Source organism: Barbatula barbatula (assembly GCF_947034865.1).
Source record: "Barbatula barbatula genome assembly, chromosome: 1".
In the NCBI taxonomy this organism is placed as follows: domain Eukaryota; kingdom Metazoa; phylum Chordata; class Actinopteri; order Cypriniformes; family Nemacheilidae; genus Barbatula; species Barbatula barbatula.
Window position 1 is genome coordinate 7,236,964 of NC_136766.1, and position 27,715 is coordinate 7,264,678.

The following is a 27,715-nucleotide window of genomic DNA, read 5'->3' on the forward strand; positions in this document are numbered from 1 at the left end:
GTCCGACTGAAGCGCTGTGCCCCTCCCCTCCGGCGTATGACAGCGGGACTCGGCGCAAAGTCCGCGCGACAAACTGAACACGCGGCGTTGCGAACGCCCCACGAGCGCACAGCGGATACAAAGTGGAAGCGTCCCAGGAAAACGTGGATTTTATCGAGAAGAAACCCACCATATGAAATCTTTACGAGCCGGGCGACCATTCGGAGCAGGTGTCATAACGCGTCGTTGTCATCTGCTAACGATTTGAGCGCTGTTGCGTGGTGGTCGACCAAAGGCTTCGTTGTTTTATTTCTCAATTAATCCCGCGTCCCATACTGTCGATATTCAGTCGTAATCCAAGCGGAAATTGCAACTTAGTTTTGCGCCTCGCGTGCTTTGAAGTAACGTTAGGTTGTAGCTATTATTAATTCCGTGAGCACGTGAGGGGGGATGCAACGAGCATTAAGTGGGCACACCCGCGGGATATGATACCTGAGTCTGACCCACTCGGAAGCTCACATCAGAGCATCGGACACTGACTTTTGGTACGACTTGAGAGTCCTCTCTACTTTAAACAGCCTTCACAATGTACTTTTGACACAGGACCCGTGCATTTCTGCAGAAAGGACGCAAACGTGCAACTTTAGTTGCTTTTTGTGTTATTTAAATTACATTTATTTTGTTTTTGGTACACTTTTTTTAGTAAGACTGACTATTAATAATGTGCAAAACGAAATGGCATTGAATGCATTTTACGCGTTCGCTAAATAAACCATATACAGTTTAATTCAAGCATCTTTGGGTATATGTTTGAAGAGGAGAGGACATCGGAATAGATTTCAGCATCACACAGGCAGTCTGATCCTGGTGAGCATGGCGGTATTATGGGATGACCCGATGGCGTTACTGTGGAAACGGACTCTTATTTATTGTATTCTGATGATTTACATCACGGATGTGCGCACCTTAGGAGACGAATCCTTCAATGGAGCGGTAAATATATTCAAATTTGTATCTTAAGTTTATATCACAAGGCACTTTGTTATATCACAAACTGACCATTCACACAAGAAAACCACTCATGTCACTTAACTCTTTTTGTCTTGCATTTATTGCTTTGCTTTTCTATCAAGCTCACGTTTTGAGGCATGGATCACCCTCATGGCATGGATTGTGTTTTTCCTTGTGATGCATTGTGTGTTAGTCTCTGCAGAGCTCCTTGTGTCTCTGGGTCTGGATTTCATCGAACAGCTGAGTTTCTTCCACTTAAGATATTGCCTGTAAACCCAGCATGGGAATGCTTGTAACATTCAAGAGTAATTTAGGAAGTTCTTCCCAAAGGCATTGGTTTTTAAACACCGGTATTCAATACTTTGGAGACATTTGACATTTTTTTATGTTGGGTGTTAACTGTTGCAGTGTGGTTTGGGTTTGTTTGTGGTGAGCCTCTACATGTATGAAGTGCTGCAGTGGTCCAAACCCTGTCATTGGTGGTCTGGCACTGTGTATGAAGACTGACAGAAGAACAAGCTCTCTGAATTTCAGAAATGTTTCTTTATTTGAGCTAATCACTAAATCTGACAGAAAACCTCATAATGATTTTGAGGTATCAGAGGCTTGACGTATTAAGAATAGTCACGTTCGATGTAGGATCATGGGAAAGATAGTTGCTTAAACTTGGTGGCCCATAATGGATCATGTTATTATAACCGGAGGTGTCACACTGAGCCGGGTCGTCTGATTAGAGTGTTTTTATTATTAAGGTTTTGAGATACTTTAAACCAGACAGTTGTAACCCACAGGCTTTGTGAACTTTAGGTTCTCTGTGGAGGAGAGAAGAAAGCTTTGAGAATGTCTGATGTCTTACATTGTCAATCCTCACTGCCACATGTGCGATACAGCAATAAAATAAAGCAATAAGCCCCAGAAAGCAGTGGGTTACGGTGCATTTTATAACAGATAAGAGTGTTGGGGCACGACACTCTTATAAAATAAAGTAAATAAAATGGTATTTAGGCTATGTAGTGCATCAGCCTTTATAAATTGGGGTATTTTATAACAGCTTAGAACTCGGGTCAGCCAATCAGAATCGAGGACCAGAACAGGCCGTTTTATAAACAAATTTCTGTCATCATTATTTAAATAATCCTCGAGTTCTCTTAACACGGAGAAAGATATTTGAAAGAATGTTTGTAACCAAACAGTTCCTGGCCACCATTGACTAGAAGGAACATGATTATTTTAGTCAAAAGTGCCCCAGAACAGTTTGTTTTCCTTCATTCTTCAAAGTAGCTTCTTTTGTTAAACAGAACAAATCCATTTTTAAAGCAATTTTTGAAGGCAACTATGGTTGTAGTGTTCTGATAATTCTGGGATTGTTATGCATGCATTCGTATTTATGGATTCTGGATGTCAGGTTTCAAGGATACTTCAGCCACTGAGTAAGCTCAACACTTTTATTAACCATCCATCATATGATCTATCATGCGATCATAAGATTTCAACTTCTTGAATTTTTGTTACTCTGATTGAGCAACAAAAAGAGTTCATAAGAGGAATCTTTTGTATCTTCATTTTTAGTATAATGTAAGGTGATAAGTGAGGCATATTCCTTTGAAGTTCATCATGAGTGACAAAGAAAGCTTGTGTGGCAATGAACATAGCACAAACAAAGTAGACGCTCAAGTGAGAGTTGGGAGTGTTGAGAATATGTGTGTGTGGGTGGTGGTCAGAGAGCCTTTTGTTGTTCTACTATTTGCGATACAATACTTCATAGCATCGCATTTTGTCTTCCAAACATAGACGTGACTTTAGCCGGTTCTGAATGCAGCTTGCGTCAAACATAGCTTCAGGGGGTGGATTATCCAGAAGTTGTTTTCAGGTTGTAGGCATTCTGTTTCACTTACTATTTGCTTGACAGTTACCAATAGGAGATAATACAATCCCATCTGTCCATGCCATGAAGGAAATATATAAGGAAATGTTTGGTGATTTGGAAAGTGTGAAGGTGTGGTTTGCTTCTCTGTGCTGCATGTGATTGGTGAAGTCAACGGCTGTTTTCTAAATAGGTCACAAACAGAAACGGAGTGAGATGTTTAGGCCTGCAGGGCTCCCGAGGCACAACAATGAGACTTCTTGTGTTCAGCTGACTGCATTCATAAGTGTAGCAGGATAGAGACCGAACAAACTCAAGCGGGATTTGGGTGGGGGGTATGAGAATAGTAGAACAGAAGGAGCCGACTGTATCACTTCCTGAAACATTATCACGGTCTTGCGTTTAACCCCCGGAGTGCCACTTGTTCTATCTGTCCCTGTGTATCCACAGTAATATCAGGTCCATCTCTGGTGCTCAGAGGTCTGTTTGTGTGCGGTCTGGGGCATGCCTCATTATGAACGTGAAGTATGATGAGGTGTGATTGGACTAGGAAATGGCACTTGTGTCTGTGTATTATTAGACGACTGGTAGGTCTATTTCCCCTCATTAAGAGTTGGGGTCAACTCAGTTACTCACTAGCCTTTTCCTAAACTTGTACTGGCCTCAATGTGTAATCTTTTGGAGGATCCCCAGAAATGCAATATTATATACATAACTATGTGTTCATAGCTTACGTAATGAAGTGTTAAAGTGTTATTCGGAAATACGTTATCTCCTTCGGCAAAGAAGTGAAAACTTGATAGTGTCATTAGTGCTTTGTCAGCCGCCGAAGTGCTTCGAAAGAGAGTGGTGAACGGTGCAGTGAGCCGTTGGTTGCAATGCACAACTTTGCCTCTAGATGACCCAAAATTTCATACACCAAACCATTTATAAACAACACAAACTTTGATAAAATTAAATCAATCCATAGTTATATAATTTAATTTCTGTTTTGTTGTTAGTAATGGTTAGTAATAGTTCACCCAAAAATGAACCATCATTTACTCACCCTCTTGTCTTTTCAAACCTGTATGACTTTCTTCTGTAGAACACAAAAGAAGATATTTTGAAAAATGTTGTCAAACAAACAAACAAACACTGGTGGTACCCATTGACTTTCATTTATATGAAACCAATTCAAGTGAATGGTGACAGGTTTAGGTTACCAACAATCAATGCACTGCTCCCTAGACCAGTTACCTGATGAATCTGATTCAGGATGCTGTCTAGAGCACCAAACCCAAGTCCGCCTTCAATTTATTTTATTCCTCCTCTCCTCTATCATGTTCTGTCTTCCTCTTAATCGCTTTCACTTGATCCGGTTTGCCCGCTCTATGTTGCCTTTCACTTCATGATCCAAAAGATGGCATGCATCCAAGGCTCAAGAATAATAGCGCTCTCCTGCCGTTAGAATCTTGGCTGACATTGTTCTGGACACACACACGCTCTTGCACACAAAACCTGAATATTTTTACATCGCGTCGTGAATCACAGGTTCCTGGAGGACGTGCTATTGACAGACGCTCTCAAGGTCCTATTGAGACAGCGGCTGGCACGATGCTTGATTGGAGAGAAAGATGGCCCTCCTTGCCTCTTTTGAATGCAAAACTTACTCTGTATGCAACACATGGGTTGTTGTGATGGTGGACTTTATGTTTTTAAAAGGGGACCTGGAGAACTTGTCATTTGTGTCCTTCAATGAATATCCAGCCAAATTACTGTAGGTGACCTTGAGATATAGAAACCACAAAAGTTGTTCTCTCTTGTTAGTCAGCAGGCAGAACACTGGGTTAATGTGTTTCTCCTCTTGTGGGAGTACACACACACCCTTCCACCTCTTGCCCAGCTAAAAGCCCCAGGGCTCAGACCGACTGAAAGAAACACAGTCTTATCTATAGGGTGAGGTGTGTCCTACACTGAACAGCCCTTCAGCACTTCCCTTCTTATAGTGTATGATACAAACACGATTGTGGTCAGGGCGAGTAGGAAATCTGTGGATACTTGGATTTAACATGTTGGATGTTAAATAACATTTTACCAAGGTTTTAGATTAAATGAATGAGGGAATGTTTGTATTTTGTGAGTGGTCTGTTCACTTGGAGATTTTTCATACAGACACACAAAAACATTGTCATGGTTTACTCATCGTCATGTTGAAATGCAGTGTAATTTTTTTGTGAAAAATAAAACATGTTGTAAGGAGGGAGTCTCCTTTTTTGCTCAAAAGAATGGCAGCAATGAGCGAAACATCATATGTTCAAATGAAGTTGAGACATTGGGAGAAAAAGGCAGCCATGGTGGGGTTGTATTCTGGATTTTCCCATGTGTGCTGAGCAACATTTTGGCGGTGGGCATATTAGCCACGGCCAGAAACAGTGCCACCTATTCAACTATTTGAGTGTTATTCAGCTACCTTCACAGGTTCTTACAAAGGCCTGTGTTTAGTGTGGCAGTGAAAAAGGGGGTGTCCAGGCCAGGCAACTGTGTGACAAAGTAGAAAGAGAAGGGGACATTATAAAGGCAGAGAACCCCTACATTCATCCAGAAGTCCAGAAGGGGTATTCGCATTGACCCCCTGCTAATAAATGCCAGCTGAAGTCCAACCCTGTTACGTCACAAACACATTTCAGAACAATACATCTTTTTTGTCCTCAGTCATCCTTTCAATATTGCCATTTGTTTATTTTATTGTGCCTATAGAACTGAGATTTTAATCAAAAATTCTGACATTTATATAACATACGATATGTTGTGAAAATAAAATCGTAAGTAGTTTAAGTAATATAAACTGGAGAGAGATATTTTCAAACTGCTAATGGAATAATTTGAGGAGACGTGCCGTCGCAGCAGATGACATCTTTTTGTACTGTGGTGACCACCGTAGTGTTTGGATGCAGATGACATCTTTTTGGACTGTGGTGACCATCGTAGTGTTTGGATTTTGGAAAGAGATTCTTTGCAAATCTATAATACAACGCTACTGGCCGCTGTAAATCAAAAACTGCGCCTTTAAGTGAAATAGAAAATAGAAACAAACAGGACATTTTTTGATAATAGAACTTTAAAGTATGTGGATATCTTAGCTAAAACACTTTGGTTTGGGAAACATCTGATAGGGTTTCTGTTTTGTTTGAAATGTTTAATATCACCAAAAGAAAAATCACTGACTAGTTCTCTTAATTCTCAATTATTTAACCTAGACTGCAATGCGATTAAAAGTAGAGAAAAGGGTCTCACCTGTTTTATACAAAGGTCCAGACCCAGATATTTCCCAAACTGTCACAATCTGAGATCAGATTAGCCAAGTCTGCAATCAGTGTTATTAGAGATTTTAAGATGACCAATCCTCTTTAAAAAATATAAACTTTTACCTATACAATCTAATTATTATTATTCACTCAAACATTAATTTTACAGCTCAAAACCTTTTATATATATTAATGATTGTCATATCTCCTGATATATGAAATGTCAATTTTTGAGCAAAAGGGTTTGTCTCTGGGACTTTTGATCACAAATCTCACTATCTTGGGCCATCTGAGCACAGCAGGCGAGTTGAGTTTAATATCTAAAGAACAGAGGTAAGATTACGTGGGCGTTTTTCTCAGGAGTATCTGTAAACATCTATGTTTGCTCTTCATTGAATTTCTTTTCTGTCTAGAAGACAGTTATTGAGTTTTGAAGTAGATCTCAGGACATTTGTGAGGTTTTTTTGCCTGTGGGGAGATCTGGTCCAGCACATCCTGGTTACTGTCGCCACAGGTCAGGCTCAACAATGGGCAGTTTAATTGCTAATTGCCTAATAAAGGAAGCTTAACAGTAGAATCACCACAAAGGAGTCCAAGCCTCACCCCCACTTCACCCTATTTAATGAACAAGACCCTCTGGTTTATGAAATCCCCACATATAACAAGTGGGCCATATGGAAGCAGAGCAGTGACTTCATGCATGTCTGTAGCCTCAGGAAAATCCCCCAGCAGTCAGTGCAGAGTGGCTTATAAATTGGCCTTTTCCAGCTGGTGCCGTCACCCCTCAATCTGCGCTCACATCCGCCTCATGTTCTCCCACAGTCTGGCATATAGTATTATGTGTCTCTTATAACAGGTGTGACGTTCTTACAGAGTGTGGGAAGATCTAATTTCTCCTTCATTGTCATTGTAAGACTGATGTTCATTGTCCTTAAAGCAAAGTTCATCCAAAAATAAAAGTTTACCCAAATTTTATTTCTTCGCAGAACATAAAGATATTTTGGATAATGTTGGTAGCAGTGTTTCCCCCTCCCCATTGATGATGAATTGATGATGAATTAATCATCAATGATGAATAATGACCACCTTAAAAGTTGTCACATTATACTTTAAGTGCCATTTTTATTGAGTCCTTGTATCATGATCAAACATAGCCTTTTTGTCTGTCATTTTGACGGGCAGGCTTGTAAAAAGTCTGTCATTATCTATTATTACCCGTCACTGTGGTGTAAGGTGGTGTATCGTGCTGATTGGCACGCTGTACTTGCATTTACTGTCAGAACTTACTTTACTTTATTACAACTGTTTATATTCATATATTTATTGATTCTGATTTCAGACATAATATAATAATTACAGAAAAATGTTTATGTTCATATGTCCAGTCAGTAACAATGAAAGGTACTTGTAAATGCAATTGTATACTCACTCGCATGTAAGCTGCGTTTGGTCATGAATGTGCTGCTACTGCCACTCAATGAACAAAGACGCCAAGAGAGACATTTTTCCACTCACTGAAAGCTAATGTTTATCCAAAAAGACGCTAGTCGTTTTTCTGAAGGAAAACCACTGTGCACCTGTATGTGTATTAAACCTCCAAAAAATTGCACACTGGATCTTAAATAAATGCTCTTTTTAATCCAGATCTCTCCCTTTAATTTCCCCTGTCTCTGTTTCTTTCTCAGTCATGGCTGCGAATGTACGGTTACCTCCCTCAGGCCAGCAGGCAGATGTCTACGATGCGCTCGGCTCAAATCCTGTCTGACTCCATCAGTGACATGCAGCGTTTTTATGGGCTGGAAATCACCGGAGAGTTAGACCCAGCCACCATCGAGTAAGAGAATCTTCATCACATGATGTTAATGTAGACCTCAGGGCAGCAGACACAAGCAACACTGTTCAACTTAGTTAAAACATCTATAGGCTGTTATATCCAATTTAACGATTACTTTACTAGCTAAACAATATTTCCCCATGTTTTACGCACCCTCAAGTTATCCAAACTGAATATTGTTTTCTTCTTGAAGAATAATGCAGTCGGATTGATACTATAGCGAGCAGGGCGCGATGAGAGCCGCGAGTCGCAAACTGTCTCTGGTTTACCCGTATTTGAGAACGGTGTCGTGCAGTTCTTTGATCGATAGATGCACTTTTTAGAGCTTGAAATTGACAACACCCAATCACTCACATTCTACCGTTTGAAAGTAAAATGATACGTGGTATTATAACTCCGCCTGCATTATTTTTCAAGAAGAAAACCATATTCAGTTAGGACTCCTTTAGGGTGAGTAAAACAAGGGGACATTTTGATTCGCTAGTAAAGTATCCCTCTAAACCTATAACTGAACAGGTAAAGTCATGAATAATAATACTTTATAAAGGATATCCTTAAAAACACATTTGTGGTTATTTTAACCTAATCTCTATGGAAGTGTTTGTCTATGCGGAGGACTTCTGGTTATTTTTTGTCTTGTAATGACATGAGTAGAACATTTAAATATGACTTTGTTCAGACAGGGTTGGCAAGCTGGTCTGTAGAGGTTATAATAAACCTTGTAGTACCACGTGTAATGTTTAATTACTATGACTATGTGGTCAAAACATTGTGAACGTTACTTTTTCTAAATGTTTGTGGACCAATATGCTTGTCTACCATTGCTTGTAAAATACTGAAAAAACTTTTGTTTATCAATATTACACCGTCCTTATTATAAAAAATTATGTTTAAAGGAAATACTAAGACGATCAAAGCCAGGATGCACCAATGATAAGGGATAGTGCTTATGTTAAAGGATTTTATTTCATTTATCCTCATTATCCGTTTTTTCTCTTCAAAGGGCCATGAAAAGACCCCGCTGTGGTGTACCAGATAAGTTTGGGGGTCAAATCAAAACCAACGTCCGGCGGAAAAGATACGCACTCACTGGCCACAAATGGGACAAGACCCAATTGACTTTTAGGTGTGTGCCATTTACTTTTCCATTATGCACCCATCCACCATAGAGTCTCCTTCATCTACAATAATTCAGTGTGGCAATGTTGTATCTAAAGTTGATGAGTTCTTATTTGTTTCTGGCATGTCTGCAGTATTCAGAACTACACCCCGAAGATCGGCGAGTACAACTCGTATGAGGCCATCCGAAGGGCCTTCAAGGTGTGGGAGAAGGTGACACCCCTCAAATTCGATGAAATTCCTTATTTTGAGGTCAAATACGGCCGTCGGAAGGAACCTGACATCATGATCTTCTTCGCCTCTGGTTTCCATGGTGACAGCTCACCGTTTGATGGAGAGGGGGGATTCCTGGCACATGCTTACTTCCCTGGTCCAGGGATGGGCGGAGACACTCACTTTGACTCAGATGAGCCATGGACGCTTGGCTCAGAAAACTTGCAGGGTAAGTCCACAGCACAGGTTGTATTATGTTGGTATAGGAGGAAGTTGAATTATTGGCTAGTGCAAATTACACACTTAACAGCATAGCAGGTTGACTGTGTGAGGAGCATGATGCAGCATAGAGAGGTCCAACATGACTAGACACTATTGAGAACTATGATGCTTTCCCTGTAGATAACAATAAAGTGTCTGATAAAAAACATGAATGAATACAGTTGATTTACCCAAATTTCATTGTAAAAACAACTTCATATCAATGCAACATAAAGCATTTCAAAAGGTCGGGCTACAGGATGGTCATTGTTGGCTGCAGTTGAAGTGTAGGTCAGTGTCACAGCTGTGAGGAGAGATGACTTCCATTGCGCTGAAGTTACATGTTTTATTAAGTTACATGTTTTTACAGCCCTCACACAAGAGTTGCTTTGAACGACAGAGGAGATGCTTAGCGGTGCACGGAAATGAAACTTCTGGGCTGAAATATATACCGAAAAATTAAGGATGCACTTGGCCGAAAAATGAAACTGAAAGGACACAAAGGGCAAGTTCACCAAAAAATAAACTTTGAGTGATTTTTTTACTCACCCACATGATGTTGAACATGTTTAGAGAACTTCTGGCGTATATTTAGGTGAGATCTGAGAGATTTCCAGGCCTCCTCATAGACATCATGTTGTCAGTTTTTGCCAGAAAAGTAATTAAGACGTCGTTAGAGTAAAAAATCACACAAAATGTATTTCTCGGTGAGTTTCCGATTTAAACAATACTAAATATATTTTTCTTACTTGTTCATTGGAACACCATCAAATATTTTTTTTTACCAATCATCTAAACGTTCTAGTCTTATACTGTAGTGCTCTAATCTTGATGCAGTCATTAGCTCGAGTGATGTTGTCTGATGGCTTCATATTGTCTGTGTGGATGGCTGCCATTTGGTTTACTGGCTAATGATAAAAGCTGTCAGGGGTATTGAGTAATAAACTGCAAAAAAGTAATGCTAATAATTTTTGTCTTGTTTTCCAGTAAAAACTACAATGAGGGAGGAAACCTTAACTTAATGCTCATAACTTGAAATGTGAAAGTCAGTTTTTTTTTGCAAGTACCTTACCCCGATTCATTACAGTAGGCTGATTTAAGGGAATTTAAGTTTAACATCATATGACTTTAACCCATTTAATGGAACAGTTCACCCAAAAATGAAAATTCTGTCTTCATTTACTCACCCTAAAATCTGTATAAAGGTCTTTGTTCTGATAAACACATAGAAAGATATTTGGAAGAAGGCTTGTAAACCAAACAGTTCTTGGCCACCATTGACTACCATAGTAGATACAAATTATTTATAAATTTGTTTGTTCTGTTGAACATAAAATAAAGATTAAAAAAAAAAATGTAGGAAAGCAAACAGTTGTGGGGCACATTCAACTACCATTGTAATTTTTCCTATGTGTGACGGGTAGAGAAACAACACGTACAATCTGTCCTGTTTTCTCAACACCCCGAAGGGGACTTTATTAAAGGGGTGGCGATCAGCCGGTGAGACAACACACAAATGCCCGTCTCCGATATCCCGTGCCGTGAGGTGGGGTGGTGAGCCGTGTTCCTTGCGTTGTCCCGTGTCCGTGATATCCCCGAGTTCACTTGTGGCCGTGAATTCCCTCGTGTCCGTAGCGCAGTGGCTGGGTGCGTGGGTTCACGAGTCCTTGGCTGCTGTTGACCGTCAATAGTCCGAGGCCTGGCAAAAGGTACAGGAGAGACAATGGTTAGACACACTTTTACCATTGAGTCATAGCCTCCCGTGCTTCCTGTGAAGCAGGCTTTTATGCCGGCTCTGATGATTCCTTGACGACCCACAGCTGCGCCTCGTTCTCTCCGTCTGTTCCCATGGCGACGCTGATTGCGCCAGGGGTGACTCGCCACACTATGGTAGACAATGGTGACCAAGAACTGTTTGGTTACAAGCTTTCTTCCAAATATATTTCTCTGTGTTCAACCAAACAAAGCCATGTATACAGATTTTGAACTATTTTTGGATGAAAAGTAACCTTCAAATTTGTGTTTCAAGCAGAGATGGTGAAAGTTACAAATTGCAGCTTTAAATAACATGAAAATCATATTTATTTTATCACGCTATTTTCATGAGTGATTCCTCATAAAATTCAATTGGATTACAAAAAATAAAGTAAATGTCCTTTTAGGATGTGTAGATTTTTCTTTTTGCTGGAAAACAAGGCAAACGCGTTAACCTTGAGTGGATTTTGCAGCGTTCAATCTTTCTTGTCCTGGAAATCGAGCCATTTACACCCACAGAGACACAGATCATCCTGACAGAATGTGATTCAATCAGTCAGTGTCTCAGTAGGGTCTCATTGGTTTCTCCATCAATCTTCTCAGTCTGCAGGTAAAATCACAAATGTTCACAAACTCCTTGCATATGCATTGAAAACCCATAGGGAGAACTTACAGAGAACACGTTACAAAATCTCTTTCCAGCTCAGTGACAGCGCAGTGCCTTTTGAAGATTCTCTGTTTTCTGTTTTCTGATCTCTGAGTTGTGTGTGTATGTTGGAGGGCAAGAGAGAGCGTGTGACCTACAATGTTTAAGATTGTCACTAAAGGAAAAGACAATAAACAATGATAAATATAGGAAATTATAGCATTTTACGTTGTTTTTTAACTCGTTATAGTGTGTCATACAGTATTCCTTACAGCAGCGGTTCCCAAACTTTTTTTCCTGCGCACCCCCTTCTATGTCCCAACAGGGTTGGCGCACCCCCAATCCCCACTTAAAAAAAAAACGCAACAAAGATTTGTTTTATCGCCATATAAAGACTCATGTTTAATCATGCGCAAAAAAACAAAACACGCATGACAATAACATCAACAAAATTTCAATATAATACAACAAAGCTACGCACAAGCTTCCACTTTTAAGAGGACGAGTGACAGACACAGGCTCAGTAACAGAAAGCACGGTTATTTTCAGCCGCGTAAAAGAAACATTGCAGCAATAGGCCAGGCCTATTAAATGACCGTGGAGCTAGCATCATCATCATCATAACACAACTGTTATGGAAATTAGAATGACGGTACCTTGAATTACATTGCAATGAAGTTACAAACGATCCACAACATTAAAGAGAATAGGCTCCGAAATAGATAAAATAGGCCTAGGCTAAATAAAAACGAGGATCAATCTGAAACTTTTCAAGTGCGACAATAAGAGCAGTGTAGAAACGTAGAAGAAGACAGCTGCGGTCTTCTTCTACGTTTCTATCAAAAACTAATAAATTATAGTTTTTTATTTAAAATAAAAGCGATTACAAAGGAAATGTTTACTGTTCATGTTTTTTTATTGTATGGAAAAATCCCACTTAAAAAAACAGATCGCCATTACATTTTTCCTCTCGCGCACCCCCTGGTGGCAGCTCGCGTACCCCTGGGGGTGCGCGCACCACACTTTGGGAATCCCTGCCTTACAGCATTGAACGCTGTACAATACACATTTTGGCATATGTAGCCGGTCATCCGAGATAATACAGACAAGTACATACTGCATACTATAATCAGTTTCATGTTGACATTAAAGTGCACATATTCTCCACACTAAGCAAAAATCACAGGAAAACCCTAAATCCAGTTTACATCTAAGTCAAGTAAATATTATAGCTTCCTAGTTCTTATTTCATCTCAAGCTACTATAGGCCTGCAGCAATTTCACTAAGCATCTCTGTGTCATTACCCACATCAGAATCTAATGTTCTGACTTATTCACTGTATTGTATATCATATGTTTTTAAGCTAGAGAGTACACATAAAGTCCAGCTGTGATCTCCCAGAGCGAATAAAGATTAATAAACTGTTGTATCAGACATTCCCTGCCAGTGACCTCATCTTCTCATTGCTGACCATTGGCTGTCTTTTGTACCACGCTCTGTGATATTTAATATCAGTCTCCCACAGGTAATGATCTGTTCCTGGTAGCGGTGCATGAGCTGGGCCATGCCCTTGGATTGGAGCACTCAAATAATCCCATGGCCATCATGGCTCCTTTTTACCAGTGGATGGACACGGAAAACTTTGAACTTCCTGAGGATGATCTCCGTGGGGTTCAGCAGATTTATGGTAAGCTACTGCATGCTTTGTGAGGGCTTCAAAATTATATACAGTATCTGCTTTATGTCGTTTTTCACCGTTTAGGTTGCTGTTAAGTCTTGGCATAACGGTATTGATGTGTGCTCTGACATTTTAGTCTCGGTGCCCAATTCGGGGGGTTTTGGTGCGAATCTGGTCCCAATTATTTTCTGCTTCCCGGGCAGAAAATAACGTTCTGATGATATGAATGTACAATGAGACTTCATATGGAAGATTTGTGTAATCGACCGTTTTAGCAGTGTCCTGCAATGTGGCGTGCTGTATTTCCCTTAAAATTTGTCTGATTCTTGAGAGACTACATGGATTGTTTGCTAATCAAAAATGAATTTGTCTCACAACAGACTTTTTAAATAAACAATGTAATTTAAATCCTTGTGTAAAACTTTCTCTAAATATTTTGTGCATAAATTCTAGAGTTTAGAAACCACAGTCGTTGAACAAGTTGTTATAAATTTTTTATTGATAAGTGATTTGTCGCCTGCTCATTTACAGTTTAGGATTGAAGTGTATTCCGTCTGCCTTAAGTTGTGTCGCAAAGCGTTATATAAGTGTTTTCATATACTTTGGTTTACAGTAAAATGTTTTAGTGGTGCTTATGGTTATGGTGTAAAGTTAAAAATGTTTATTTTTGTGATCTGTACTTTCCACACATATGCTTTTCCTCTGAAATGTTTTAGTCTTCGTGGACTTTAATAGTGTTTACAGTATTTCCTCATGCCTGCTAATTCACAAACAATTTTCCTTAATACTGGTGCTTCCTAAGTCAAGCATTGCAAATATTGTTCCTACTTAAAGAGATAGTTCACCCCAAAATTATTTCATGATTTACCCACCCTTGTGTCTTTCAAAACCTTTATGACTTTATCCTGCAGAAAACAAAAGAAGATATTTGGAAGAATGTTGGTAACCAAACAACAATGGACCCCATTGACTTCCATTGTATAGGCAAAATATCTTTTTTATTTCTTGGGTGAACCATCCATTTAGAAACCCTACAGTGGGGAAAAAATCCCCACACATTCGAGGAAGCTCCTAAGCCATATCCAGAATAGGGACCACAATATCGTAGAGACTATGTGCATTTTCATATACGCTATTGTATATATATTTTTTACAATTGTAGAATTATTGTGTAATCGCTCACTGATCTTTTTTTTTAGGACCCCCTAACAGTTACCCAACTCGGGCTCTCCCCACCGTGACTCCACGGCGACCAGCCCAGCCAGGCCCAAGGCCACCCTACACTCCAAAGAGGCCAGAAAGACCTCGTGCCACTGATCGCCCTGATCACTATGGTCCAAACATCTGTGAGGGCAATTTCGACACAGTCACCATGCTCAGGGGAGAGATGTTTGTGTTCAAGGTGAGCTTGAGATTTTAGCTGGGTTGATCTTTTAGGTTTGTTTCACATTTAATTTGATTGCCTGGTCCGAACCCTAGTTCGATTGCTCGCCCCTGCCCCAGCTGGACTTCATTCACATAATTTCTTTGGGATCGGAACCACGGATCATTTGCGTCATCAGCATGCAGAGAATGCGGCAAAAGCATAACATTGTTTGCATCACTTTTATACATTTGTTTTCGAACCATTAGTTTTGTTTCCAAAGCTTTATTACAAAGCGGCAAAGTGAGTGAAACATACACACATTTTTACCAATACATCATTAAAAGCGGTTCAGTAAGATTGTGTTCATATCAGCAGCGATGCGTACTGGAGTTCACATGAACCGTACCCAATACCTCCCTTTCTAAGCGGACTCGGGTACATTGCGTGGGTGCGCACCTGGGTTCGGAAGACAGCGTTTACATCACCCAAACAAACCGAACTCTGACGTTAATGGAACCTGGGTGCGCACCAAGAGTGCTGATGTAAAACCGCTCTTAAAGGGATAGTTTACCCAAGAATGAAAACTCTCTTATGAATTACTCACTCTCTAGTTGTTCCAAACCTGTAAAAATTTTGTTGTTTGCTGAAACAAAGAGAAAGATATTTGGAGGAATGCTTGTAACCAAACAGTTCAAGCACCCTATTGACTTCCATAGTAGGAAAAAGTGGGATTCAAAGTGCCCCAGAACTGCTTGCTTTCGGACATTCTTCAAAATATATTTTTTGCTCAAAACAGAAAGTAATTTTTCCTTCTATGGTAGTAGTCAATGGTGGCCAAGAACTGTTTGGTTGCAAGCATTCTTCCAAGTATCTCTCTCTGTGTTCATCAGAACAAAGACATTTATACAGGTTTGGAACAACTCGCTAGTGAGTAAATGATGACAGAATTTTCATTTTGGGGTGAACTATCCCTTTAAATATTTTTGCATTAGAGAGCTGCTAGTTAAATAAACTTTTGAAATGGTCTCCTTTAACTTACTTTGTACTCTAGATGTTGTGCTGAAGTAAGAGCTTGACATTCTTAAAAGGTTTCGTAAGATTTGCTGAAGAGCTCTTTGAATAAGAGCTGGTCAGGCTGTGAAACAATAACACTGCACGGTTCCAGGTGGAAGACTTGACATGCAGGTGGAGACCTGGTGAGGTCGGTCTGCTCTTAATCAGGCCCTGTTACGCAGTGGGCTGTAAAAAACCCCAGTTCTGGTTTTTGTTGAGCAGCGGAGGTCCATAAAATGGAAAAGAGAGCAGTCTGGAGTTGATCAGGAGATACATCTGACTTGATCTGCTCTTTGTCTTTTTGGTATTTTGTGGTCACGTAATGTAGTAATTTGTTCCTTCATGAAAGTTTAGAGACTTTTTATCTAAAAAAAACGAGGACTAGATTATCTGTGGGCTTTCTTTCCTTTCATTAGATGGTTCATTGTTTTGCTTCGGGAGAAGCTTGAATGGATGCATAGCCAGGGTCTAAAATTACTAGCCATATTTCTTACTGGCTGTAAAACTGCATCTATCATTATTAAAAAAAAATGTAAAATGTGATAAAATAAAAAATATTTTGATGTCAATTACCAAGATATCGTGGCCCGTTGTCTAAAGGGATAGTTCACCCAAAAAAGAAAATTCTGTCATTTACTCACTCTATTTTCATTTCAACCCTGTATGACTTTCTTTTTTCCGTAGAACACAAAACAAGATATTTTAAAGAAAGTTGGTAAAGGAACAGCGATGGCACTCGTTCACTTCAATTGTATGGACACAAAATCAATGCAAGTCAATGAGTGCCAGTTGACTACATCCTTCCACATATAATTTCTTTGTGTTCTACTTGTTAAGGTCATACAGGTTGAAGATGACAAGAGTGTGAGTAAATGATGAAAGAAATGTCATTTTTTGGTGGAATTTCCCTTTTTAAAGCAAGTTACACCAACATAAAGTTTAAATACGTCCACCTCGCCCTATTCTTTAGCACCTGTGATTCACAGTATTGCATTTGCAATGGGAAATCCACCCATGAATGCATTTGAGAGTTCCCTCACAGTTGTTGCTGACATCTTTGGCTCTGAGAAGACCAGCAAATGTTTCGTTTTCAGAGCCAATGGCAGTCCTAGCGCGACATGTTATACTCTATCGCAGTTTGTTGGCAATTATTAATAGGGTTTTGCTGCAGGTGGTATTGTTTAACCGGCTTCAGTGGTCAAGTTATCCATTACAACAATCAGATACCCTTGAGTGAAAGACCACCCCCGGTTATCTGCATTTCACATGCTTGAAAAACACAACTCGCAGGTTTCGGAAATAAAGCCCTTCCCTGTGTAACGCAAAACCGCCAGTTTCCTCATGTGTTTCGGTGCAAGAACGAGGTGTGCTTTGTCTGTAAATTGAAGTGTGTGTGCACACGTCCGCTAGTGAGTAGTTGTTCTGGGGTGTGGAGGGAGACGGTAGGATAAATATAGAGCGTGTTGGCTGCAGTTTGGGCTCTGGTTTTAATTTGGACTCAGTTTAAAAAGCTCTGAAGGTTCTGGAATGGATCCAGAGCAATGGAGGAGATTATTATAGATATGTAAAGGTGAAGCCAAATGCATTTGTGTCTATGTGTACATGATGGGATTGTCATCTGAAACTATAGAATAGGTGTATATGTGTTTTAGAGACTGGGTTATTTGGTTAGGTTTTATTGCACTACAATTTGTATGCGTAGGTAGATTTGTGCATTTTAAAGTGTCATTAAAATGTAAACTATCATTAAAAGTTTCATTTTTAGAGACTTGCTTTTGTATGTCATTATAAACATGTGTTGTTTGTTATTCTTTGCCAAACTACCTTACATTTGTCTCGAAGCTGAGCTTCAGTTTATACTCCAAACAGACCACAGCAACAGCAAACCCATTTTTAATCCATCTTTAAAGGGATAGTTCACCCAAAAATACAAATTCTGTCATCATTTACTCCCTTTTGAGTCCAGATCTTTATGATTTTCATTGTTGAATTTAAGACAGCAAGCAGTTCTGGGGCCCTTTTGACTACCATTGTAATTTTTCCTACTATGGGAGTCAATGGTGGCGAAGAACTGTTTGGTTACAAGCATTCTTCCAAGTATCTCTCTCTGTGTTCATCAGAACAAAGAATATAAACATTTAGTTAAGCCAAAGCATAACTGTTTTTAGTCCGTTTAACACAATGCATTTGTGTTTGAACATAAAACCTAATACAATGGTGTTAAAACTAAATGAATTGTTTAAATAAAGTGAACAATATCGTAAAATCCTTTTTTTGAGGTTGTTAGCTTTGAAGTGCAAAGACTGTGGCTTGGCAAAGAAGATAAACCTGGTTTCTTGTCTAAACAAAAAACAGAAGCCCTCTGATTCCTAACTACTCCACAACTGCTTATGATCATCCACTCGGCTATTGAATCTGAACACTGTACAAACTGAAAGAGTCTGATCACCGATTCATGTATTTTTACGTCCGTAGGGTCGCTGGTTCTGGAGAGTCAGGAGAAATCGAGTCCTAGATAATTACCCAATGCCTATTGGACACTTCTGGAGGGGTCTGCCGGGGGACATCGACGCCGCGTATGAAAGACACGATGGCCGCTTTGTGTTTTTCAAAGGTATTTTCCTTCCTAACTCAGCACCCATATGGCTTTATGCTCTTTGAAAGCTAATATGTTGAAGGTATAACCCATAAAAACGTTATGTCCGGAGAGAGATCATTATCCAGGCTGGCAGAATTGTCAGATTAAAGTGCTTGTCATACTAAAAAAGAGCCATTGATTTTGACATTTGTCATACAGTACAGGAAGAGTCCTTGATTTCCCTCTGCCAATTATGTCTGATGGATTTCACAGGTAGAGTGACATTTTTGGTTTAGCATAAGTCATACTGAGACGGTCTTTTGGAGCTGTTTGGAGCTTAACCCTCAGTTGGAAAAGGAGGCAAACCACACTAAAACCAAAACCTCACTGACATCTAACTACTTAGCGATGTCTTGGTGTTCCTTAAGTGTTGTAAGGCAGACACACAAAGTAAACGTGACTTTGGCAGCAAAATGTGCATAGGGCCAGTGATGTCATTGGCAAATTTCCGCCATTCAATAGAAACCAGGGGACCGAATATGTCGGCAAGCAACATCTGTTCTTCGTGAGTTCAAGCCCATTGCGTCAGCTAGCGGTTCTACCAGATGCTAACAGCAGAAGTTGGATTTGGATATGGGCCTGTTGAATTAAACCGGGCCTGTGAGAATGGTGCCTTGGTGTCTGCCATACTGTACAATGGTAAAAACTGAAAGTTGCGCTAATGTTTCTGTTACGGCTCCCTGCAATGCTATGTCGTCACTTTGACCGCTAGAATGTAGGAAGAGAACCAAAGCCGCATGCTTGATGCATCTTCGCAGCGCTTTAATGCAGTGATTTGTGCTTTTACGAGGATAAACACACATCTGTAATGCTCTGTCATTGGTGGGGAAAGTCCCTGTAGATATACTGCAAAACCTATTAACCGTTGAGAGTTGCTGCCACCTCTTCTTTTCTCTGCAACTCAGCATACCTTCATCTTTCTTTCCCTGTGACATTTTTTCTTATAGGAAATCAGTACTGGTTGTTCAGGGAAGCCAACCTGGAGCCAGGTTACCCTCAAGAACTGATGGACTATGGTAGAGAGATCCCCTATGACAAGATAGACACGGCTATCTGGTGGGAACCTTCGGGATTCACTTACTTCTTCAAAGGAGACTGGTGAGGATTTGCTTTTCCGTAGTGTTGTACTGGCCCTATTTTACACCTGGTACAAACTTCTGTCTTGGGTGATTTGACCACAAGTGGTGAACTGAGACAGACTGTAGTTACCCGGGTATTAGCCTGTCTCAAGTGCTTCTGTACTGATCACCCAATATCACATTTTATCTGAGGAGGGTGTGTATGATTATAGGGCTACATTCATAATACATAACTGAAAACTAGTCACTTTTTGGTGAGTTTTGCTGTTTTGAATCCAAAATAGGTAATTTATGTGAATAATGTTAATCTGAAGAGTTTTTTTCCATGGGGGGGGGGTGGGTGGTCTTGGGCATCTACTCTCTAGCATCTGAAACGTCTTTGGTCCAGCACCTGGATTTGTTTGGCCAACCAGAATCATGATAATATCTAACAGAATCACTCGTTCTAAACGTCAACGTCACGTCCACTCTAGTCAATGCGTTTGTTTATACCAGCCGCACCAGCGTCCCAGAAGCGGCTCTCCGCACCGCCAAAAAATCAGGAAAAAACTTCAGGAAAAATTAGGAAAATCAACATCGGACAGGCAAATACTTTGGTCTCACAAAATCTGCCGCTTTGCGTTTGAGACGCTTCTGTTGTACATTGGCACAACATTAAGGACTGACAAAACCTTGCTGGAGCCGAAACGTGCCGCGTGTGGTGTGGTGTAAACAAGGGGTTTGGCACTTGGGTGCGATTGATATTCGTCCGAAGTTTCAGTTGGAGAAGCTGTAGATTACAGATGATATTTAATCCTTATTTTAGAGACCGATCAATTAGCTTCATAATACATTAATATGAGGCCGTAGCCACGCGGGTTACTTTTGCATTGCTTGTATCTGATTTTTGACCTTTCTATTTAAGGAAAGCTCTTAATAACTATTTTTTGAGCTCCTATAACTCGCATCAAGCATATCCTGCACTTTATCTCTCTTAATTACTCTCTTAACATCATTCCCGCACTTTATTTTCTGTTTTAAAACAAAATCCAAATCTGCTTCGCATGGACACGCATCCAGTTTGTCTTGGGAAAGACTTAGGGAGGTGCACCTCTCAGAAAACATAGACGTTTAGGTGTTTAATACGACATTGCCTTCGTCTCGTGATCCCAATGCTCAATGTATAAATTTTTTATCAAAATCTCAAATTCGACCAAAATTTTATTTTTCACTTTTTCCTGTAGCTCAAAATTATTGTCATATGACAAGCTGCTGTTCCATAGGTGTCATGTGGTGCACGTAAAAACTTGAACAGGCCAAAAACCTGAAGAAAATGACAAAACAACTCCTGCAACTCGATATCCACCATTCATTTCACTAAGATATCTTTAATATTGAGTGGGTAAGACAATGTCAAAGATTGAAATCACTGTTATATTATCACAGAACATTCTTTACATTGTTAGATGATTTTATGTAAAACTAATATATATATATATATATATGGTTTTCACATACAGAGGGTCGCAAATGTCTTAGGGGGAAAAAAATTTGTAAGAGAAAATTATAAATATTAAGTAATTATTTAGGTACGTTGTAATCGGAGATCTGAGCGCTAAATTCAAAACTTCAACCTCATGGAGAAAAACAGGTATGACACAAAAACAAGAAATGTCGAAGGAAATGCTTGAAACGACAAGATTTGAAGTAACCAAAATGCCGCCATATTTAAGTTTAGCGCTGTGTTGTTTCTCTTCAGACCTGAGATAACAATTTTGCATCAAGTTCATGTAATAACTAGCACTTTTATGTTGAAGTACAATTTTAAGACTGCCGGTTAACTAGTTCTGTCAGGTCACGTGAGTCAAGCCCGCATTAGCTGATCCTCATCTTCCAATAGAAATATGACGCAATCACAGCTACGTTAAACTGTCATTAAGCTAACAGCAGCTGTTCTGTTCTGTTCTTATTCATTATTCATAATTTCTTTGCCCTGAACGAACCATGCCGCCAATCTAAAATGTAGCTAATTGTCAATCATTTTTGACACAAGTGAACATGATAGGTGATGGAGCAGCATCGAAAACACATTTTGCTCTTTTCAGAAGGATGTGCCAAATAATTTGATAACAGGTTGACTTTTATTATTTATAAGAACATATTTCGAAAGTAGGCAGTCCTTTACTGTTTTCTATGGTGCGACAGCATTTACACCACAGATGCATTGCTTAATCAAATCGCAATGTGTTTCAAACTGTGTTTAGCACCGTGATCAGATAGCCTGAGATGGATGATAATATCAGGTGTAAATGGTTCTCTCCACCATTGCTACAATAGCTTCTTTCAGTGATGATTCCTAATAAAGTTCTGCGTTTACAGTAATTCTCAAATTGTGTTTGATAAATGACAGGTACTGGCGCTTTAATGAGTACTCTAGAGCCGCAGATCAGGACTACCCTAAACCAATCAGTGTCTGGGGCACTTCTGTACCATCCTCTCCCAAGGGGGCCTTCCTCAGCGATGATGGAGGTGAGTGGCTGCGCTCTTAATGTACAGAATGGATGAGGGAAGGGGTTTCCAGTATCTGTTAGCTTAATGTAGAGGATGGGGAGGGGCAAGATTGTTTAGCCAATGAGTAAAAACGAATGATTGAAAATGATGGGAGATGTGATTTGAGACAATAAGCTGAGAATGAAGAGCAAGCCGGGTTATCCAAATCCATTCTCAGAGACTTCATGGGCTGTAGTATGGATTGTGGCTGTATTGACCACATCTGTGGCAGGCCGTGAAATACCAAAGGCAATTATTTCTACTTGTGCACAATTGGTAAGTTGTATTACCACAAACACAGTTTTGTATTTAAAAAGCAAATCAAAACCGTGTCAATAATACAGGCACACACTAAAAAATGCTGTTTTATTTGGAAATCTTTCCTTTTCGAACAGACAGATGAGTTCAATTTGTTTTCAGTGTCAGTTGTATGGCACAGATAGAGCAAAGCCATACTGACCAATAGCTGCCCACTTACACAGGAAAGGGACTGTCTGATCATTTTATTTTGTGTGTTGTGTAGAGATGTTTTCATAACACAATTACAGACTGGGAAAGAAAGCTGAATTTATAGTTATTCTTGTACTTTCAGCTATAGTTTATATGCGACTAAGTGCCTCAAACAAAACTCAAATTTTCATTGAAGGGTTTGATGCCACTCACCTTGAAAATACATTATTCTCACAAGCACAGCTTCTGGGCACACTGATTTGGTCCAGCACCTGTTTGACCTTATTTAGGTAGTCAGCCAATCAGACTAGAACCTGCCAGATTTTCCAGTTTTGTGTGCATTGGACTGTGGGCTGTGCCATATGAGAGGTAATGGCATTCATGCACTAAACTCCCCAACCCTGTTCTCTTTCACACAGCATATACGTACTTCTACAAGGGATCGAAGTACTGGAAATTTGACAATCACAGAATGACGAGCGAGCCGGGTTATCCCAAATCCATTCTTAGGGACTTCATGGGCTGTACCGTTGACCTCGATCCCGACAGAGACACCGACGTGGACCCGGGACGCAAGTGGCCCGACCACCCTCCTTTCAACCCAGATGCGGGGCAAGATAAAGATAAAGAGAAGGACAAAGAGCAAGACAACACAAATGATGTTGACGAGAAGGAAGAAACCGAAGAGAAAACTAATGAGGTGGATGTGGTTCTGAAGATAAACGAGACAGAGCGTACTATGAACATCATCATGGTGACGGTACCCCTGGTCCTGGTGCTGTGCATCCTGGGATTGATCTATGTCATCATTAATACACTTCAGAGGAAAGGAGCGCCTAGATATTTGGTGCACTGCAAACGTTCGATGCAGGACTGGGTTTAAACTTTCACCTATGGCCTCCGATCCATACCCTGTCCTGCCTTTCAACAAACGAAAAACTATTTGCACACGCACATACACACGTTTGGTTCACTCTTCTTTTTCTCATGGTGCTCTCCTAACATCCATTTCTCTATTTACATCAGAAAATTTGCACATAATATTTTATTTTCTCTTGATCCGTTTGTGGGGTTTTCTTAATAACTTTTGTTTTAGAAGTAACAGTTAGACCTCTAGATCTACAATGAGAGTAAAAGAGGAACAGACTGCAAGAGAAATTGATAATCTCGTAGAGCAAAATGGAAACCGAGACAGGAATATGTTTCTATTTCCATTTATCTTTTCTTTGGACTCTGAGCTTTGATGTTCCTACTGACCGGGCAACTCATAACAATAATAATCATAAGATCTTGATCATATGTTCAAATTGGAATATATGGATATATCGTAGGGTCCAAAGGTTTGAGGCTACTTGTGAAAATCATTCTGTGTTGTATTGATTTTCTTCCACAATACAGAATATTTTATTACACTTTTTGTTTAAGTTAGGTGTCTTTAAAACTTCTTTTCGTTGTGGTTATGCTGTAATGGTTGGAGGTGGTCTGAACTCAACACATTTGTGCGAACCCGATGATTATCTCAGCATGACTTCAGAGTGAATTTGGCAAGTTTGCTTAGATTGAAATGTGCAGAATCATGTATTATTGCTTTGTCGTAATTTAACATTTTGTAAATCGTAAAACTGTTTATCTCCAGGTTTAATAAGAAAGGGTGGTCTCAGACGTTTGGACCCAACTGTATGTTCTTTGTCAATAAATGTTTAGCTCATCCAGGTTTAACGTAGAATGTCATATCTATGAGCAATACAACAGCTGGATGTAGTTATATAACCTGTAACCAAGTCCAGTCGCGTTTGACAAAACTTTACCCAAAACAGCGTTGGTCTTTGTTTCAAAATCAAAGAGTAGGAAGCAGGGGCTTTTCTCTGGGTTTGCTTACATAGTATGATCATAACAAAAGTCCCAATTTATTGCCACTTGTTTAAACAGTGTTTTATGTGCCTTTGTTCATATGTATAGAGACGCTCTGACCTCTTTCACTTTTATTGACCAACAATCTAATGATACTGTGCTGACTGGAATTTTTTGTCATCTGAAGAACATAACGGTTCTATCATTTACGACAAAAAGACAGCATTCATTGTAGGGCTTCAGTGAGGCAATGGAGCAATATCTAAACGATTTATAACATTGCTTTACATTTTTCAATCAAACGACTGAATATGTATATAAAAAGTACTATTAAAAACACACCGCTGTGTGCACCAATTCAAAACTCAATAAAATACACTTAAGTAAGCTTCTCGGGGCCCAATTATGAGTAGAAATCCTTAAACAGGGCCAGTTGTTGCCGTCATGTTGGGAATGTTAGATAATCCTCTCATTTTAGAAACAGCAGGGGGTTAAAGCGCATTGCCGACATGTTCCCACCCCAAAGCTCTCACTAACAGAAATACGACCCTGCAGAAGGTGGCCAGGAGTAGGGACAACTGTGCAAGCTCAAACGCATGGGTTAAGATGCAGACACTTGATCTACTAAGTCTTTGCACGAGGGCTTACTCTATTTTAACAGGTCACTGTGGGATTGTGTTTCAGTGATGGGGCAGATTTTAGGTTTGGGGACAAATAAACAGGCAAGGGTTTGGATTAACCCATTGTAAGCCCAAGGTCTGATGCGTACTCGCAAGTGTGTGTCATTGTGTTCCATAATGTGTTAGACCAGACAGGAAGTGTGCGTTGTTTTCTTGCATACTTGCGTAGGGTAACGTTCTAGCTGGCACATGCGTTTGCTGCCACATCGGCCACTGTGTGAAAGGACACAGGTTATTTTTGGAAAGCATTCTGTAACCGGTGACGGAAATGCAATGCTCTTGTCATTCACGTTTATCATTACGCTGATGTGACCTACTAGGCAAAATAGACAAGTCAAGTTTCCTAACTTGCTGTGTTTTGCATAGTCTAGTGACTAACCCAGACCGTGTATATTTGGACGAAGCCGTAAGAAACTAACTTTTTAAAAGCACCTCCCAACAAAATTCTCGTCACGATCATCGAGTTTCTCTGCTCTCAGAGGACGAGAGTTAGACAAGGAGAGTGGTATTATAAATATTGGCCTGTCAGACAAAGGTAGAGCATAAAGCCCTTTGATAAATATTATTGGTAAAGGACATCGAGGCCGGTCATGATCTGAATGCAGTCACTTATGAGTCCCGCCGTGCTCCTGTCGTCCGGTGGGATTTGAAGGAGAGTTAATCAGATATAAAAGCTCCTCCGCAGGTGGCCCGGCGCCCTCTATCATCCCCTTCATCTGCCCCGATCAATGAGGAATACAGAAATAGGCTTGAAAGATCTCTGAAAAGCAGCTCAGAGCTCGCTCAGGCCTCTCTTTTATGAACGTGTTTTCCCAAATATGCCACTTGATAAACAGCATCATGGTGATACTGTGGTAGATGAATAGGCAGCTTCTTTCCCTCTATCAAACGAAGGCTATATACATAAAAAAACTGGTATATTGTTTGGTAGGGAAACATTATCTGAAACCAGTGCTGTATCATGGTACCAACAGAGTCTAGATTTCATGAAAGTGCATTACTTCTCGTTTTTTTCATGCTTGGTTATAATATGATGTAAACAAGATTGTGGTAGACAACGACTGATGAATAATCCAAACGGTCAGTTTGTTAGTATGTGATACTGTAGTTTTCAAGCAATTTTTTCAATCTCAAATCAAGGTAAGGCCAAGTTTTGGACCGGCTCTTTTAACAATGGCCTCTCTCTTTCTCTCTCTCTCTTTTTATTATTGTCGGGCACATTGCCTCTGGCCAACAGGAAGATGGACTTGGCCCTCAGCCAGGGTCACAAAGTTTCCTCCCACAAACTCTCCCACTCACGTAGCATTCTTAACAACAGCCTCTGTCACGAACGTTTTTAGCGAGAATGACGGACGCTGGATGTTTGGGTCACATCTTTCTCATAAGCAATCAGGACCATGCTAGCCGCGCGATGTCTGACCACCTTCATAGAGCGTTTTATCTGGTGTGGTACAGTCCGGCCGTGTGTGTTTTTTTTTCCTGATATAAACTTGAGCTCTAGATCAGACGTGCCTCTAAAAACATCCGTCCCATTTATTAACCACTTTTCATTATTGGTCTGCAAGTATTTTTTGGCTTTCTGAACAAAGCAGGCGCAAAGCTTTGAGACAATAGTGTTGTTTTACTGAACAACGCAGGCGCAAAGGTGGAGACAATAGTGTTGTTTTCAGCTTTGTGGAGTCAGTTGAGTAGAATGAGAGACGGACGGTGATTGTAAGCACGTGGACGCATTCTCGTCCCTTGTCGATTTGATTTTTAAATCGCCCCATTGTGTGACGATGCGTCTGGGCACGCACAATGTCTTGAAGGGAATCTCACTTTACTGGAAACTGACATAAACATGCTGTTAAAAAGTAGACAGAGAGAATATTTGAGTAAAATCAAGTAACAAATGACTAACAAAGCAATGCTGTGCAAATCTGTGCTGCAGTGTATTTCGTAAACACCTCATCTGTGTTATTAATGATGGTATGTATAATGACGTTTCGTTCGGTTATTTTTTGAGTTCCTAATCTTAAATTTGGTCATTTTTAGAAATGTAAATAGGACCTTTTTTAATAATTTTCTTTTGTGGTTTTTAGATTTCTACCTTGTTGACATTCCGATTTGTGTTTTGATTTATTTTTCTTATGTAGAAACTGAGGATTTTATACATTTATGTTTGTTGTCACATCTGAGTGTGTTTAACAATCCATGCTGGACATGTAAACTGTAATAAAAGAAAAAATGTTAAAAGAATCGAGTCTCCAATCTCTGCTTAATATGCTGATGCACTTTTACTAAAGGAATTGGATTTGTCGTATGTTTCGGTTAATTCAAGATTTACCCTGATTTAATCTTAATTTACCCTGTTTACATTCTTCATACATTTTAGTTTTTACTTAAAAAAATACTTCAATACATTAAAGGGGAAATGTTTTT

General features: G+C 39.8%; 1 protein-coding gene across 1 annotated transcript; it reads left to right on the forward strand.

Annotated features, from left to right (window-relative positions):
* Positions 1-27,507, forward strand: mmp15b (matrix metallopeptidase 15b). Its single transcript, XM_079456107.1, has 10 exons — positions 1-972; positions 7,827-7,975; positions 8,979-9,101; positions 9,229-9,536; positions 13,496-13,657; positions 14,848-15,050; positions 18,543-18,681; positions 19,653-19,803; positions 22,174-22,292; positions 23,183-27,507. Exons 1-10 carry the CDS (start codon positions 853-855, stop codon positions 23,644-23,646), a joined length of 1,938 nt encoding a protein of 645 aa, XP_079312233.1. The 5' UTR covers positions 1-852; the 3' UTR covers positions 23,647-27,507.
* The last annotated feature ends 208 nt before the right edge of the window (positions 27,508-27,715 follow it).